This window comes from Lepisma saccharinum, chromosome 30 (genome assembly GCF_977018435.1).
Source record: "Lepisma saccharinum chromosome 30, izLepSacc3.1, whole genome shotgun sequence".
Lineage (NCBI taxonomy): Eukaryota > Metazoa > Arthropoda > Insecta > Zygentoma > Lepismatidae > Lepisma > Lepisma saccharinum.
Window position 1 is genome coordinate 15,256,858 of NC_139258.1, and position 15,482 is coordinate 15,272,339.

A 15,482-nucleotide genomic window follows, 5' to 3' on the forward strand; every position below is an offset into this window, starting at 1 on the left:
CAAGGATGTACAGAGGCAAAATTGATTTTTTTCTTAAATATGTTGCAATATCCATCTTCTGCAAGTAAGTTAAAGATTCTAAATTGTGTATAGTTTTAAATGTTCCGTATTAAGTGTTTCACCTTTGTGTTCCCTGCACCAAAGAAAATACATTCCTCCTGTGCATGCTTTGGCTTTGAGTGGTCAATTTGTATATTCACTTTTGTGCAAGTGTAGTTGTTCTTCATTGTATTACATACAAGTAACATATGCTATGTTTAACAATTGATGTGCATGCATGTTCTACGTCTTGCAAGAACACTTTTTGTCACTCGCTTTCCCCTGCAAGAAGATAGAATGTTGTCATTAGGGACTGAGAATAGACATACAATCAAGAGTAAATTGCCGTTACAATGCTGAAATTTCTCCTACTTCCATGTGCCACATCCTTGAAAACAACTTTGCCTTGTGATATTTACCATTACTTGGCTTACCAAAAAAGAATATCAGTTGTACAGAATAATTCAAAATGAATTGTACAAAAACAAAAACCACACCTGTGACTGGTGTAATGAATGTAATTCACAATTATCGATGTAACATGAAAGATCAACTCATCAAGTTATTTGGCACACAAACTACACGTTTCTACGGACATTCATCGACAAGCATTTATCTGTTGTACGTAGTCACAACGGTAACCGATGAAGTTTTTGTATATTCTATCACACATTTTCTTTCGCTGATGCCGCCATTTTGGATGACGAGCCTTTTGTTTCAATGTTGCCAGATGAAACCTGGAAAGGTAAACTATCATGTTATAGTAACAGGTATGGTTTCTTTTTGTACAATTCATTTTGAATTACCCTGTACAATGTGTTGTAATGTTTGCATAAAAGCGGCAATAGTCTCCTGACTGTACCGACTGTAAAATGCATAGTTTAATTGCACTAAGAAGCAGATATCCAGAATGCACATTTCGTCGCACTTTTCTTTCATGTTTACACAATACCTTCAGTCATTGCCACTAGTGGCATTAGTGTAATATGGTGCTTAGAAGGCTTTTTCTTGTAGGCTCGTCCAGCAGAGAGAGGTGCGATAGTCTCCCATCTCGTGCTCGAACGATCAGCGAAGGACATCCACCCCCTCCTCCGCATTCAAACCGGAACACTCACCTCGCTCCCGGCTGTGGACGCCCTCATTCCATGTACTCTAGGCCAACTATTTCACACTCCCCACCTGTGGGTTCTAGTCCTGTTAGGTAAGTGTCTTGTATTTTTTAAATGATCTGCATATATTAATTCTTCTTGTATGTACATTTTGTTTGCGTTTTCATGTGTGTTAGCTCTTTTTTTTACTATGTACCTTTAAGGAAAAAAAATAGTTTTGAAATTTCACTCAAGGATGAGTGGAGTCTAGAGAAATATGGCAAATTTGCAAATACATCTACAGCCTCCCTGATGGCATGGTGGTAATTTCATGGCCTTGTAATCAAAGGGTCTTGGGGTAGATACCTGCTGGAAGCACGTAGTGGTTCATATCCCATTTCAAACTGTAGATGCAGTCCCGATTAACCTATTGGGTTGTACGTAAATCGCCAACATTTCTTGCGTCAGTGGAATAATGCAATATAAAGGTCACAAGTTAGCAGACAGCAGTATGGAAATGTTTGGCTTGGTTTATGACACATGACTCATCATTTGACAGCAGAGCCTCCAAGGATTAGTGCCAAGGAGGATGAAGAGTCAAGTGTCAGGCAGTAAGTGTTTGTTAGTACACAAACAAAGACAAGTCATATCAGTAGCTTTTAGAAAGTGTGTAATTTTAATTAATAATTATAGATGGGTCAGTGTAAAATTCTTGATTTGCTTTATTTTACTTCGCTTTTTGTGCCACTTTTTGGCTAATTTGCGAAGATGATGATGAATGATGATGTGATGAAATTAATGAATGGATTCTCATAAACATCCATGCCGAGGCCGTGATTCGAACCCGGAACCGCTGGTGTTGTAGTGCGATGTGCTAACCACTCTGCCACGGGGGCTGCCAGTACCAATAGAAAATTTCCTAATATCTATAACCAGCATTAACAGCTATCAAATTGCAAATGTTCCTTGCAGAACATATATTGTTCATTAACCTGCTTAATTAATGTATATAGTAGCTAGGTGACTGCGCTATGGGTTTTGGTTTATAAAAGTAGGGTGTATGGATTATGTGTTTATGTACATAAAAATTGTAATAAAACGATAGGATTGTCACTAAATTATAGGTTACTTTTAGGTATGAGATCAATAAAAATATAGGTAATATTGCCAATACAGCAATGATGTGCACACTTCACCAGATACCAGCAACATTATCAATTAATGTTAGATCCCTATTAAAGCGTCTAAATTGTTTTAAAATTAAGTATGACTTTTAGTTGTCTTTAACATAGTGGTACCACAAGAAAAGAGAACCTTGTGCAGAACTGCATGTTGTGTGCATCATACTTGAACGTGGAGGGAAGGGGTAAGGTGGAGCAGCCTTCCCCATTGTCTGAGCTGAATTGGTGGAGGGGAAGATGTGGGAAGGCTTCTGGCTGAAGGTTCTTTTGTTTGTAGTCGCACTATATCAACTGAATTCAGTTTTCTTTCATCCAATTTTGTGTAATTAATTGTCTACCAGTCAAACAAGTCATGAATGTCAAGGACAAGTTAAGAAATCAACAAGTAACTCAAGAAATGAAGCATTCCACCGAATAACGCTGTATGGCACTTTTGGGAATATGCTGAGTTACCAGTGAAATCATGCTGAGGCCCTGATTCTACAGGCTACAAGCTGGCCAGTCATAAGGTCGGATGTTGCCCAAAGATTGCTACTGTGTTTGCATAAGGGTTTATGTTGTTTCTGCTGTAGTCCAGTAACATACAACAGGTTTTATTCGTTGTTCTTGCATTCACTGAAATGTGCCATAGAGCGTTATTCGGTGGAATGCTTCAAATTATACTTGTGGTCAAGAATTTTTTCTATCACAATGACTGATTGATTAGTTTTTTTTTTATTTCACTTTTCTGTTCCTTTGGCTAATTGCAAAGATGAGCATGAATGATGGTAAGATAAGATGAATGAAGGCACAGTCACAACTGGCCTTTTGGGGAGTTTTTGAATCAATAAATATTTAGTTTCTTAATTGCTAATTTCCAACTTTACTATGTAGGGGTTGTATCAATGAAGTTAAGAAAGATAAAAAACAGGTCAAGAAATAGTCATGAAAAAGTCAACAATTTTGAATTGGTTATTTTGGTAGACACCCTATAAAGAGATTGCTCCTTCAGGATGCAGCACCCTTCACTGACCTCACTGCCACTGCTTAGTCATACCCTGTGATTCACTGTGTTCTCTGATTTGAATTCCAGTCCAGCATCCGGACCGTGTTCAACGGACTCTGCTGGTTCCTCGCTCTCAATAGAGGATGGAGAAGCAGCGTACGGAGAAGTTGCTCAAGATGCGATCCAGAGCTCGACTCGTTACGGCCACTCGCTGACTCCTGATGAACCTGCCATTCAGGAAGAGAACAGCGACGACTACGACCCTTGGCCTGGACCAGGAGGTAGGCCAGTGTTCATATATATTTCAAGCACAATAACTATTGATGCGTGGGACCTGTTTATCCTGTACAGTTGAAGTTGGCCTTGTTTTACTAGAAAAAAGAATCAGGATCTTCTGGGAAGTGAAGTTTTGAAATCCCATTCCATCAATCACAGAAGAAAGAGAGAGAAAAAAAAAACAGGGATGGAACTAAGTTTACAATTTCCCCTAAAACCTAAAGTCAGTGGTATTTCGTGGTACATTCAAGTCTTACCTAATGTGATTGATTTGCTTTATTTTACTTCGGTTTTTGTGCCACTTTTGGCTAATTTACGAAGATGGGAATGAGTGATGATATGATGAATGGACACTCACAAACATCCATGCCCAGGCCAGGATTCGAAACTGTGACCCCTGGCATCGCAGCGTGATGTGCTAACCACTCCGCCACAGGGGCCAGCATTATCTAATTTGCATAATCCCTATACTAAGAACCCTGGGAAAAGGGGGCAACACTGGATTTTTTATCTGTATTGCGTAAATATTTTTATTTATTTATATTCTGCCATGAACTATCAAAATGATATTCAACTAGACTTTGCATTGTTGCACATACATTGCAGTACTACGAGGTCTGGGGCATAAGTCACGGCAAGTAATTTTCTTTTGCGGGAGACTGTTTTCCACGTGTGAGAGGTGTCGAATACCATCCACCCATCTCACTTTTCATGGCGATGGTAATTTCCTCTCGGTCCAAAACAGTCACCTACATCGTTGGCAGCATGATGTGGATTCTCTGGGGGAGTACTTTGAGGGTTAATAGGGTGCTTTGTTTGTGCCACTTTTATTTTTGTACTGACAATGTAGCTGTGACTAATACACATGCAGAATGGATCTTTTTCTTTTAATAGTTTTTAGGCACTTCCCTAACAACCACTGGTACACATGACCTGCCTTGTTCATACATTGTTCAATTTCATAGAGAGTCCTCTTCCATTTGTATATTTCAAATTTTTGTTCCGGTCCTGAATTGTCGCAAAAAATATTGTTGTGATGACTTCTGCCCAACCCTCGTATATCTTAGAATTTTTCTCTTCACTTTGATTATTGTGGTCATTCTTCTGACTGACCATTTTGGGATGTAGAATGTCAAAAATCACTTCTTGTGAAGGTCCAAACACCCCCTCGTCCTCTTTCCAAATAAAACAAATTTCAACTCTGTGACTTCTTTTTTACATGCCTGCACATTTGAAAAAGCCATGCTTTAGAAACTCTTTTTTTTTTTCAATTCTCCTATTGAGTTGTAATTCACATAGTCATGTACTGCTAAGCACTGCCATAAAGAAAAAGAGTTAGTTAGTTGAGTTAGTGTCTTAAGTCCACTTTATGCACAGTAAGGCTAATCGGGACTGGACCTACAGTTTAAAGTTGGATCCGAACCACTTGTGTGCCTCCACCGGGTATCAAACCTGGGACCCCTTAATTACAAGGCAGTGACACTACCACTGCGCCATCAAGGAGGCCACAAAGAAAAAGAGAAAATGGGGTTGAAATAGCAACAATAGCTTTGAATAAATGACATTAGGACTCGACTCCTGAAACATCACAAAGAAAAACTGTTTTCTTATGCTTGTAATAACCGTAAACTACAGGAAAATAAAAATACATTAGGACAATCGCCATATGGCATCCGGACAATCCCTGGCTCCAGGTTATCCACTGGATATTTAAAGATTAAAAATAAATTGCCCAGTTTCATTCACTGCATTTGCTATGATGCACAAGTGGGTGGATTCAGTAGTGTTGGTGCTGCAGGGTTGGGAACAGAAAACCGGCCCATCTCATCTCACTTGGTCTGAAACGAAAATTTCTCCTGAATTAATGTGCTTCAAAAACACGAACATGAACAGGTATGGTGGAAGGGGTGACGTGACATGACGTGGCCAGATGAAGTGAATAGTGGAATGGGTAAATGTAGAAGAAATGATCGAGAATCTGTGACAAGATGAAAAAGGCCAGTATCACCCTGTATCATAGTATTTATGTTTGTTTATTTGTTTTTATACGTGAAAGAAAATTCTTATCACAATTTATGCTTTGTATAATAACTTGCAACTTAATATATCTTTTTGTGTATGAAGCATCAAGTAAACAACTTCTGTGACTGATGAAAGCTAATATTTCAAAACATTTCCAGGCATATCAAGCGTGGCTGATGACGAGAACAGTAGCTACATGCGCATGGACAAGTCTACAGCCGTTCTTAGCCTTCCAATACAGCCCATGACTGTGGGTAAAGGGCAGCTCAAATATTCCCCCATTCTGAATTCTAGTGGATTTAAGTCAGGGTCTCCATCACAGGTAAGATATGTAAATGGATATGGTGAATTAATTGCAAAGTGTAAGTGCATTATTATAATGCAGAAATTTAAGCTAACAAGTAAGGCTCAAGCAGGACTCGAACCTGGGCCTCTGGAATTTCTACTCTACCAACTGAGCCACTTGGTCCTTGTTGTTGCTACTTTAAAACACTGATGGCATTGTAAAACATCTGTGTGTGCTAAATCATAAGGTAGAACAGATTTTTATAAATTATTTATTATTTTAGTTGTTATCAAACATTAGTTTTGTGTTCAATAAAATAATTGTGAAAGCCACATCTTTAATGAAATTCCAGTGTTAGTTTTAAAATGTTAGTTTATAGAATGTTAAAAAATTGGCTAGGTAAGTTCGTAATTTTGACCCTTTGACCAGTTGTTCCACCTTCTTGGGACCACTTGTAACAAAGAAAGAAAATCCAAAGTTCTGATTTTATTAATAATAGCAATACAAATTTTCCTGTGTTACAAACAGTATACAAGACTTTTCTTATTGTTGTTGCATTTGAGTACTACATATTGCTCATAGAACTTAAATATTCCAAAGATTTTTTATGTACAGGGTACCCACTGATGTGGAAGTAGACAGATCAGTGCTTTTCAAAATAAATCCAAAAACCTAGTAAATTCAGGGGAAATGCAATGTTTTTTGTACTTATTAGGATTTGGGCATGAAAATAAATTTCACTTTTCCTTGAGCCACCTTCTTGTTGGGAGATAACCTACATGAAAATGTTTTTTATAATTTAATTTTTGTTCAATTATTTCAAACAATGTTGAATAAAATTTATTAGGGATGGGACCTATTAATCGGTACTCTAACGGTATTGGCCGATATAGGCATATCAGTGTATCGGTAAAATTACCGATTATTTTACCAATCTGATATATCGATATATATTTTATAATTTAGTGCAAAATTCTGCAATTTTGTTGTAATTTTTGTGGATAATCTCCATGCCCTTCCTTCTAAAAAAGTAAATGTCTAAATATTCAACTTCTTTTGCACTGCAGTCACCTTGAAACACACATTTATTAAGGAGATCAATGATCATTTCAAGTTCTTCAAAGACCATTTCTAATTTTATATCGGATCGGTAGAAATATCGGTTATCGGTATCGGTAAATTTTATATCCGTACTTTATCGGTATCGGCCAAAATTTCATATCTGCCCATCCCTAAAATTTATTCTCTTCAATACAATGTACACTTTCAGATCTAAAATGTAGTTATCAGTATGTTAAATTGTGACAGAATATTGTGAAAGTTTAATTTATAATTGCTTGGAAATATGTTTTGCCAGAAGAAATGGGATCTTTGCAGAAATGTACTCAAACTTGCTTTCTTTGAGCTTAAAATAAAACTTTTAATCTGAATACAATGTTTTTTTTTTTCAAAATGCAGGAAAGCAAATATAATGTTGAAGTGCTTTCATTTCTAAGAAATTTCTGTATTATAACTGACTATGTTACGTGATAGCTAATGTAAAGTTATTGAAAGGATTGTGTACTCTTTCCAGAGCTCTTACATGGAGATGTACAGTCCATGTGGTTCTTCACCCCTTGAAACCCCTGGCGGCTACATGCCTATGAGTCCGGGTAAGTATTGTCCTTCAAAGTACGTTAGCCAACATTTTAATTGAAGTTTGCATCAAGATTATTGTCATATGCAGTACAAACCGAATTGGGAAACAATGTAATGCAAGAGGGTGGCTTCTCAGCAGGAATTCTGCAGGAATTTTCCTCCGTAGATGTGAAAAATTGTAACTTTTATTAATCCAAATTCCATTGAATTTATACATATTTATATGTGCCCTGAGGCAAGATTTCACAGTTTATACTCTGTCCCGGCTAACTGTAGAGCAGGGCCGCACATATCGGCAGAGGAGGAGGAGGAAAATCGAGTGGTGAAAGTGCAGTGTTGCCAACCGTACAGTCCTGATCGTACATGTACGGACGTACGGTTCAGACCTTAGTCTGTACGCTAAATGCACGGCTTGTCAAAATTTGCTCGTGCAGTTTTATCCATAATATTTCCCTAATAAATTCTTAAACGGAGCTGGAGACAAAAATACGGTCAGTTTGCTATTTGCGTTCGGTATTATCCTTTCCAAAAGTTTGCAACGCTTACAGAGAGAAGGAGGAAATCGCGTAACTCCCGTCGCCCATTACACAATCCCGTTTCTCTCGCTGTTCATTGGTGGAGCCGTCTCACGTCTCTTCTTGCACAGAGACTTGTTCTCGTTCGCCTGGTCTACAATTAGCTGGTATGGAGTTTAGCTTTTATTTTTATTGATGAAGGAAAAGAAAGCAGAATTCTCTCAATCCCTTCACTTTGCTAGTGTCCTTTGAAGAACAGTGTATCTGACAGACGGAAGACTATTGCAAGATAAGATATCTTGAAGTCAATTAGTTAAATTTGAGTTCGAATTACTTATATGGTTAACAATTTTTCGTAGATCAGTACATCCCGTAACATTTTTGACTTGTGTTTTTAGATGTATTTCGAGACTTAGTGTGTGAAATGCCAAATTTAAACTCTGTACCTTAAATTAAAATACTTTAAATATCTATACCATTTAATTGGATTGAATTAGAATTTTTGGATAAATCTGAATCGCACAGACCCTTTGTATTGGTAATATATTTGTACGTCATGATGAGAGGCAGTAATACATATGATTGACATAGAGAAACCATCTGTGTGTACCCTTGAATTTTTGGAAAGTTTGCAATGCAAACAAGAGGATTATACTTGAATTATATCATTGTCCTGGAGTGGCTGCCACCCTGCGCAAGTAAAATATTACTTTTTCTGTATTTCATTGGTAAGTGGTAACTTCAGTACTAGAGATAGTAACATGTTACCACATTTCCAGAAGTAATTGTAAAAATACTTCAGTACTGTGATACATGTGTTAACCTGATAAATTGAGAACAGAAGGATTTATTTGCCAACATGACATGTTGTGTTGTTTTGAATTTGCTTGGAAAACATGCACTACAGAAAACAGATGTGTAAACACTTAAATGTCTGTATTGTATGTCAAAGCAATTGTAACATGTCACGTCTGGAAGCAAAGCACATTACGTTTTGTGAGTATTGTACCCAACACTGAATACTGTGTGTGATGTATGTAGGCTTCTTCTAGTTCTAATTATGATTTGAATGTTTCATTCTTTCACACTGATGAGGGAAAGGTGCTCTCTCGAAACATTGTGTTAGAATAAGTGTAGTTAGACAATGGATAATGTCCAATTATTGCTGCATTCTAATATTTTTTTTTACCTTAAATGTTTTAGTACAATAATGAAACATATTAATTTTTTAAAAAAATTGCATCCTTGATTATAACTGCTTCAGCTACTGGTTCCTGAAAAATGTCAGCTCACACTTTCCAAGATGCCGGGTTGAAAACAGTGTATTAAAATTTCAAACTTTTTAAACTCCTTCCCATCTTTTCCTGCAAACAATAGTGGAATTGTGCACAACAAATTTGTGACTAATATGGATCTCTGAATGGTATCATTGTAGTTTTACTGTTGTTGAACATGCGATAAAAATTGCGACATTGTTTCCAGGTGAGCCTCCAAAGGAAACAAACTCCCGACTGCCATATTTGGGGAGGTCGCTCACCAGCAGTTCCCACATCCCTCTGTCAAGCTCCGCCAACCACAGCAGGACGAGCAGCCTTGCAGAGGAGACGCCCGATGGTTATGTTCCTTTCGCTCCTGTCCTTAGCGATGATGGCTACGTGGACATGGATCCTCTGCACTCTAACAGAAGTATAGGAGACGGTAAGTTGTACTAATAGTGCCGAACCAATACAGAATGTCTGTAAATATTGGGGCAGATTTATTTACCAATCCTGTCTGATACTTTTAGTCTTTCTGTGGGCATGTAAATGGCCACCTGATGCTTTTGTGAAGTCCAAGTTTCATGAGGAGGAATTATGCAACATGCATTTTTTTTATTATTATTATTAATTCTATGCTAGTATTGTGCGGCAAAAGTGAACACTGCAGAATTAGACAATAGTTATTTTCATAATTGATTACTAGAGGCATGCATATTTTGTTTGTGACGAAAACATTAAATGTGAAATTACATGCTATAATGATCATCTTCCATGTTTCTGAAAGGTGTGAGGTTCATTTTCCTACACTGTTTTGTCACAAAATGATGCGAAATGAACTGCAAAATGCGAAATAGACTCTTAAACATGAAAGTTAGTTTATTTAACGACGCAACACTTTCTGAAGTCAGAATTATCCTGAGAGTTATGCAATTCACAGAAAATTGATTAATTCTGCTGTAAATATTTGAGAAGCAAAAATGGACCCCTTTATACAGGAACAAACTTAATATTCTGGTAACAACATAAATGTGCTATTAGAAGGGATATGCTTTTTCACCGCTATAACAGAGAAATTTTATTTTATTTACCAGAAAACTTCCTCTATTGATTAAATCATGTGAAATTATGATTATTATCAGACATTAATTTTTGTATACGGAATCCCTGTTTCACTTTTAAAATGCTAACTTATCATTAAGTTGTAATTAAAGTTGTCAGTCATTGGTTTATGGTCAATTAAATCAGTAATTATTAGAGGCATGCATATTTCTTTTTTGACGAAAACACGAAATGTGAAATAACACATACTAATGTTCATTTTTCATGTTTCTGAAAGGTGTGAGGTGCATTTTCCTACCCTCTTTTGTCACAAAATGATGCAAAATGAACTGCAAAATGCGAAATAGATTCTTAAACACGAAATTTACCGTTTATATACCGACGTGGCACTTTCTGAAGTCTCCTGTGAGTTATGCAATTCACGGTAAATTGATTAATTCTGTTGTAAATATTTGAGAAGCAAAAATGGACCCCTTTATACAGGAATAAACTTAATATTCTGGTAATGACTTAATGTGGAATTAGAAGAGATTAATGTGGAATTAGAAGAGATATGTTTATTTTGTGTAATAGTGCAGTTTTTAAATCAAATTTGGGATTATATTCACATTTTTTAAAACCAAAATGTCATTTTATATGGCACTTTTTCACCGCTATAAGAGCGAATTTAATTTTATTTACCACTTTTGAGCTCAAAATTGACTCTGTTTTTGTACCGAAATTTTGCTTTTTTATTTACCAAAAATATGTGCCTCTAGTAATAATGACCCCCTGTAAACATGTAATTTTTTCAAAGTTGTGTGAAAAAGATCTTTGCTAATACATGTTAAAGCCAGTGACACATTAGAGATCATTTATCAGCTGAAGACAAGAAATAGTGACCTAAACGGAAGACTGTTGTTATACATGTGTGTATTCTTTTTTCATGTTCATCAGATCACCATAGTGAAATGTCCCCAGCAAGCAGTTGTTCCATCACCTCCGGTACCCCATCAACAGACTTAAGGTTCTCAGAGTATCATCTGGAAAAAGTCAGTTCGTATTTCACTCCGTCTGAAGAGGACGAAACATCATCTCTGGAGAGACCTATCAGAGCTTATTCAGTGGGATCCCGGCCGGATGGATTCAAAAAGAAGAACAGGTGGGTGTCTTTTTACATGTCTGATTTTGATGTCCTCTCAAAGGAATTGTCTAAGGCTTTTGCTGTTAGCTTCATCTCTTAGGGTAAAAACACAGTGAAGCACATCACACATCGTCAGAAACTCACGGGGACAAGTTTCCGATAATTCAAAACCATGGAGTTAAATGGGGAAAAACATAGTAGAGCCCCGCTCATTGCAAAAGGTTCCCAGGAACAAACACGGTTTGATATTGGGTCCCTTGTTTCAAGTGGAAGGCTCTGTGATTGGTCCACTCAAAGTCAGTGCTTCCTTTTTTGGAAGACACCCTTCTTTTTCCCCACTTTTTTTGGCAGAGTTCTCGTTTGCAAGCTTGTGCGATGGTGGTCAAGGTGCCTGTCCGACAGCCGGTTCTTTCATTATATCCTGACATTTTTATGGCTTGACCGGACTCCGTGCGATGAGCAAGGGTCCCTGTGCCTCACCATGTTTTTACCCTTAGAAGATAGCTTTTTATAAATAATGAACTTTATAAATAAATACAAGAGACGTTAGAATTATTTTCCTGTAGTTTACGGTTATTACAAGCATAAGAAAACAGTTTTTTCTTTGTGACGTTTCAGGAGAACACACGCTCCTTTCATCAGACATTTATTTTCATTTTGACTAAAGATACAGTTATAACAATGGTTAGTAATTTTTAAACAAAAATAATCTGTTATATAATGGATGTTGTCAATGTTACATTGTTGTAATATAGCAACTTAACTGTGAAAAAAAACAGTCTTTTTTTTTTTTTTTTTTTAAATTATGAATCCCAAATATCATCAGGTAATTCAAATTCATCATTGTTTTCACAAAGTCTCTTGATGTTTTCTGTTACATTAAATTTTAAAGATGGTGGCTTACTCCATTTGTGAAAAAGAAAACTCCACACTGGATCTATGTTACCATTTTCATTATTTAATTTATTCCAGTGTTCTTCTGCAATGAACGAGGCTTCCCAGACATTCAACTCTGTGTTTCCCGTTAATGTCTGGGAAGCCTCGTTCATTGCAGAAGAACACTGGAATAAATTAAATAATGAAAATGGTAACATAGATCCAGTGTGGAGTTTTCTTTTTCACAAATGGAGTAAGCCACCATCTTTAAAATTTAATGTAACAGAAAACATCAAGAGACTTTGTGAAAACAATGATGAATTTGAATTACCTGATGATATTTGGGATTCATAATTTAAAAAAAAAGACTGTTTTTTTCACAGTTAAGTTGCTATATTACAACAATGTAACATTGACAACATCCATTATATAACAGATTCTTTTTGTTTAAAAATTACTAACCATTGTTATAACTGTATCTTTAGTCAAAATGAAAATAAATGTCTGATGAAAGGAGCGTGTGTTCTCCTGAAACGTCACAAAGAAAAAACTGTTTTCTTATGCTTGTAATAACCGTAAACTACAGGAAAATAATTCTATCATGCAAGCAATGCGTACATACAAGAAAAACTAAGAGACGTTAGTACTCACTTTTTCTTTCGTACAGTTTCGCGGAAGAAGTGAGTACTAGTGTGTCTGTATTTATCTACTAAAGTGTCTCTCATTTCCCAAATATGACTTAGAGACCAGGAACAAACTTCATGCCGTCAAGCCGACCACACAGATGTGGAAGTCCTCCTCACATCCCTCCCGATGCAAGGAAGTCACTCTCACGTGTATGAGAATCGGCAACTGCAGTTTTACACATTCCCACCTGTTTCTTAACATGGATCCACACCGTTGTGTTTATTGTGCGGTATCAATTTAAGTATCAAACACTGCAGAATGTGTGATTTTATAGCCCTGTAGCGTAGACTTCAGTTCCCCAATGACACACTCTGTTTGGGAGACAATTCCACCATCTTTCAGCAGGTTTTTGACTCTCTACGCCTGACAGGAATCTGGCACCACATTTAAATACCTCCTGATAATGTGTTTGTGTTCGTTTCGTCCAGGCCCCTATACAGTTTTGCACTTTTATCTCTCAGGGACATTTACCACCCTGGTTTTAACTTTAGGCATGGTTTTTAGGTTTTCACCTCTTATCTTGAGATGGGTGCAAATAGCCTCAAGTGCTGAGGCACCCATTCCAAATTTTAATAAACAAACAAAAAAAATCCCAAATATGAATGAACTTTATGTTCATTTTTTCAGAACTTTTGCATTTCAAGTTATTTGTATTTAGAGTGTAACATAATGATCACGTTTGTACTTCATCGAATCAAGGTGTCGTTTGAATAAAACTGAGCACCTACGTATTTTTCAACGTTTTGTCCATATACCATTTTGTATGAATAACAAGGATGAAAATCTGTACAGGCAAGATCTACTAGGGCAAGGATTTTTATGGCCAAAAAATCACCAAAATATGCAAAATAAAACATGCTCTTATGACCTAAAATGTTACAAAATATGCACTATAATTTGAAAAATATGCCCTTATAACTAGACTGTTTCAATCAAAATCTAACTTATGCTGAAATATTTTCAAAATCTAACTTATGCTGAAATATTTTCAAAATCTAACTTATGCTGAAATATTTTCATATACATACTATTTTTAGTTCACTTTATGATGAGTTGAAATGCACAATTAATACTTTCTGTAAATTTTCAAATAAAAATGAAAAATATTTTGCTGCAGTCCAAAAAGCAAATAAAAAATCTCTGGAGTGAACATGGTAGTAAGAACAAATCCACTTGGAAAATGACTGTATATTTCTTGAAAAAGCGAAAATATGCTTAATATGACTGAAAATCCATCAAAATATGTTTTATCACGTAGAAATGACCAAATATTCCAAAATATGCCCTAAGAAGCACCTTAATTCAATTAGTTTCTTCACAACATGAATTTCTATATATTTAGGGAACACATCACCCTTACGAAAAGAAATATGATATGTCATAAAAATCCTAGTGATTACCTGGTCCTACACATAAATGTGTCCCGACCTCTGTGGCAGAGTGGTTAGCACAGCACACTAAGACACCAAGGGTCTCAGGTACAGCGCCTTGAATAACGTAGTGTGGAAAACGACCCAAGAAACTGGTCCCCGAAATGTAGAAAATATAGATGGCAGTGCGATCGGAACAGGTGCTAATTTTGTTATGAAAGTAATGCAGCTTAGTTAGTTTTTGGAATATATTGTGTAGATTTGTTTGTCTAGAAAAGTGGTAAGTGAATTGATTAAAACAGTTATATTTGTAGAGTGATTTGCAGTCACGAAATGACATTAATTTGGAAAGAAAAGTAAAATAAAATTAATAAATAAATAGCATGCGTAACACAAGAAGAAACATTGCAAAGTGATTCCGTACGTCAGGTGTTGGATTGTGTACTAGAGTTTTATTTTTCTATGTTATTAGAATATAAATAGTATCCTGAGAGATATTTCATACCGAGGCGACCAACCACAAGTGTCGCTTGGAAGCGAGCAGTTGATAATCAATGCAGCCTTTCGAACCGTAGGGACACAAGTTCTGACTGCACCGTTTACCCAAGGATATTTAACACCAAAGGGACACGCAACAAACAATACAATTATTTCACACCAAAGCGACACGGGTCCTTCGGTCCAAGGCAACTTTCATACCGAAGCGACACGCGACACATGTTGCTTGGAAATGAGCCAATCAAGAGCAACATTTTACATCGTAGCGGCATGACGGGAAGCACAGGCCAGCATTCGGTTGGTGAAAATCTTAAGTGATAAGTGTCGCGTGCCCCTTGTCGCTTTGGTGCGCAATCTCCCTAAAGCAAGACACTGTTGTTGCGCATGCGTGAACAACAAACCACGGCAACATGTTGCAAGCTATTGAGGAAATGACCCAGTTTGAGCGACGCACAAGCAACAAAGCGACACGTGTGGCTTATCGTGTTGCCTAGATCTGTTGTAATGTGCGGTTTATCGTGTCGCCTATCTGTTGTTCGCACAATTAGCAGCGAACGCTTGCTAATAGGCACCATGTTGC

The 15,482-nt window shown here is 36.8% G+C and overlaps 1 protein-coding gene across 3 annotated transcripts in view; it reads left to right on the forward strand.

The window, feature by feature from the left end:
• The window catches only part of chico (insulin receptor substrate 1 chico), a 69,527-nt gene that overhangs the window by 48,063 nt on the left and 5,982 nt on the right, over positions 1–15,482 (forward strand). For all 3 annotated transcript variants that reach the window (XM_083115525.1, XM_083115528.1, XM_083115527.1), the window contains 6 exons: positions 1,054–1,240; positions 3,381–3,574; positions 5,750–5,913; positions 7,451–7,529; positions 9,513–9,728; positions 11,285–11,489. In XM_083115525.1, coding sequence (XP_082971651.1) covers positions 1,054–1,240; positions 3,381–3,574; positions 5,750–5,913; positions 7,451–7,529; positions 9,513–9,728; positions 11,285–11,489 — 1,045 coding nt within the window. The remainder of the gene's footprint in view (positions 1–1,053; positions 1,241–3,380; positions 3,575–5,749; positions 5,914–7,450; positions 7,530–9,512; positions 9,729–11,284; positions 11,490–15,482) is intronic.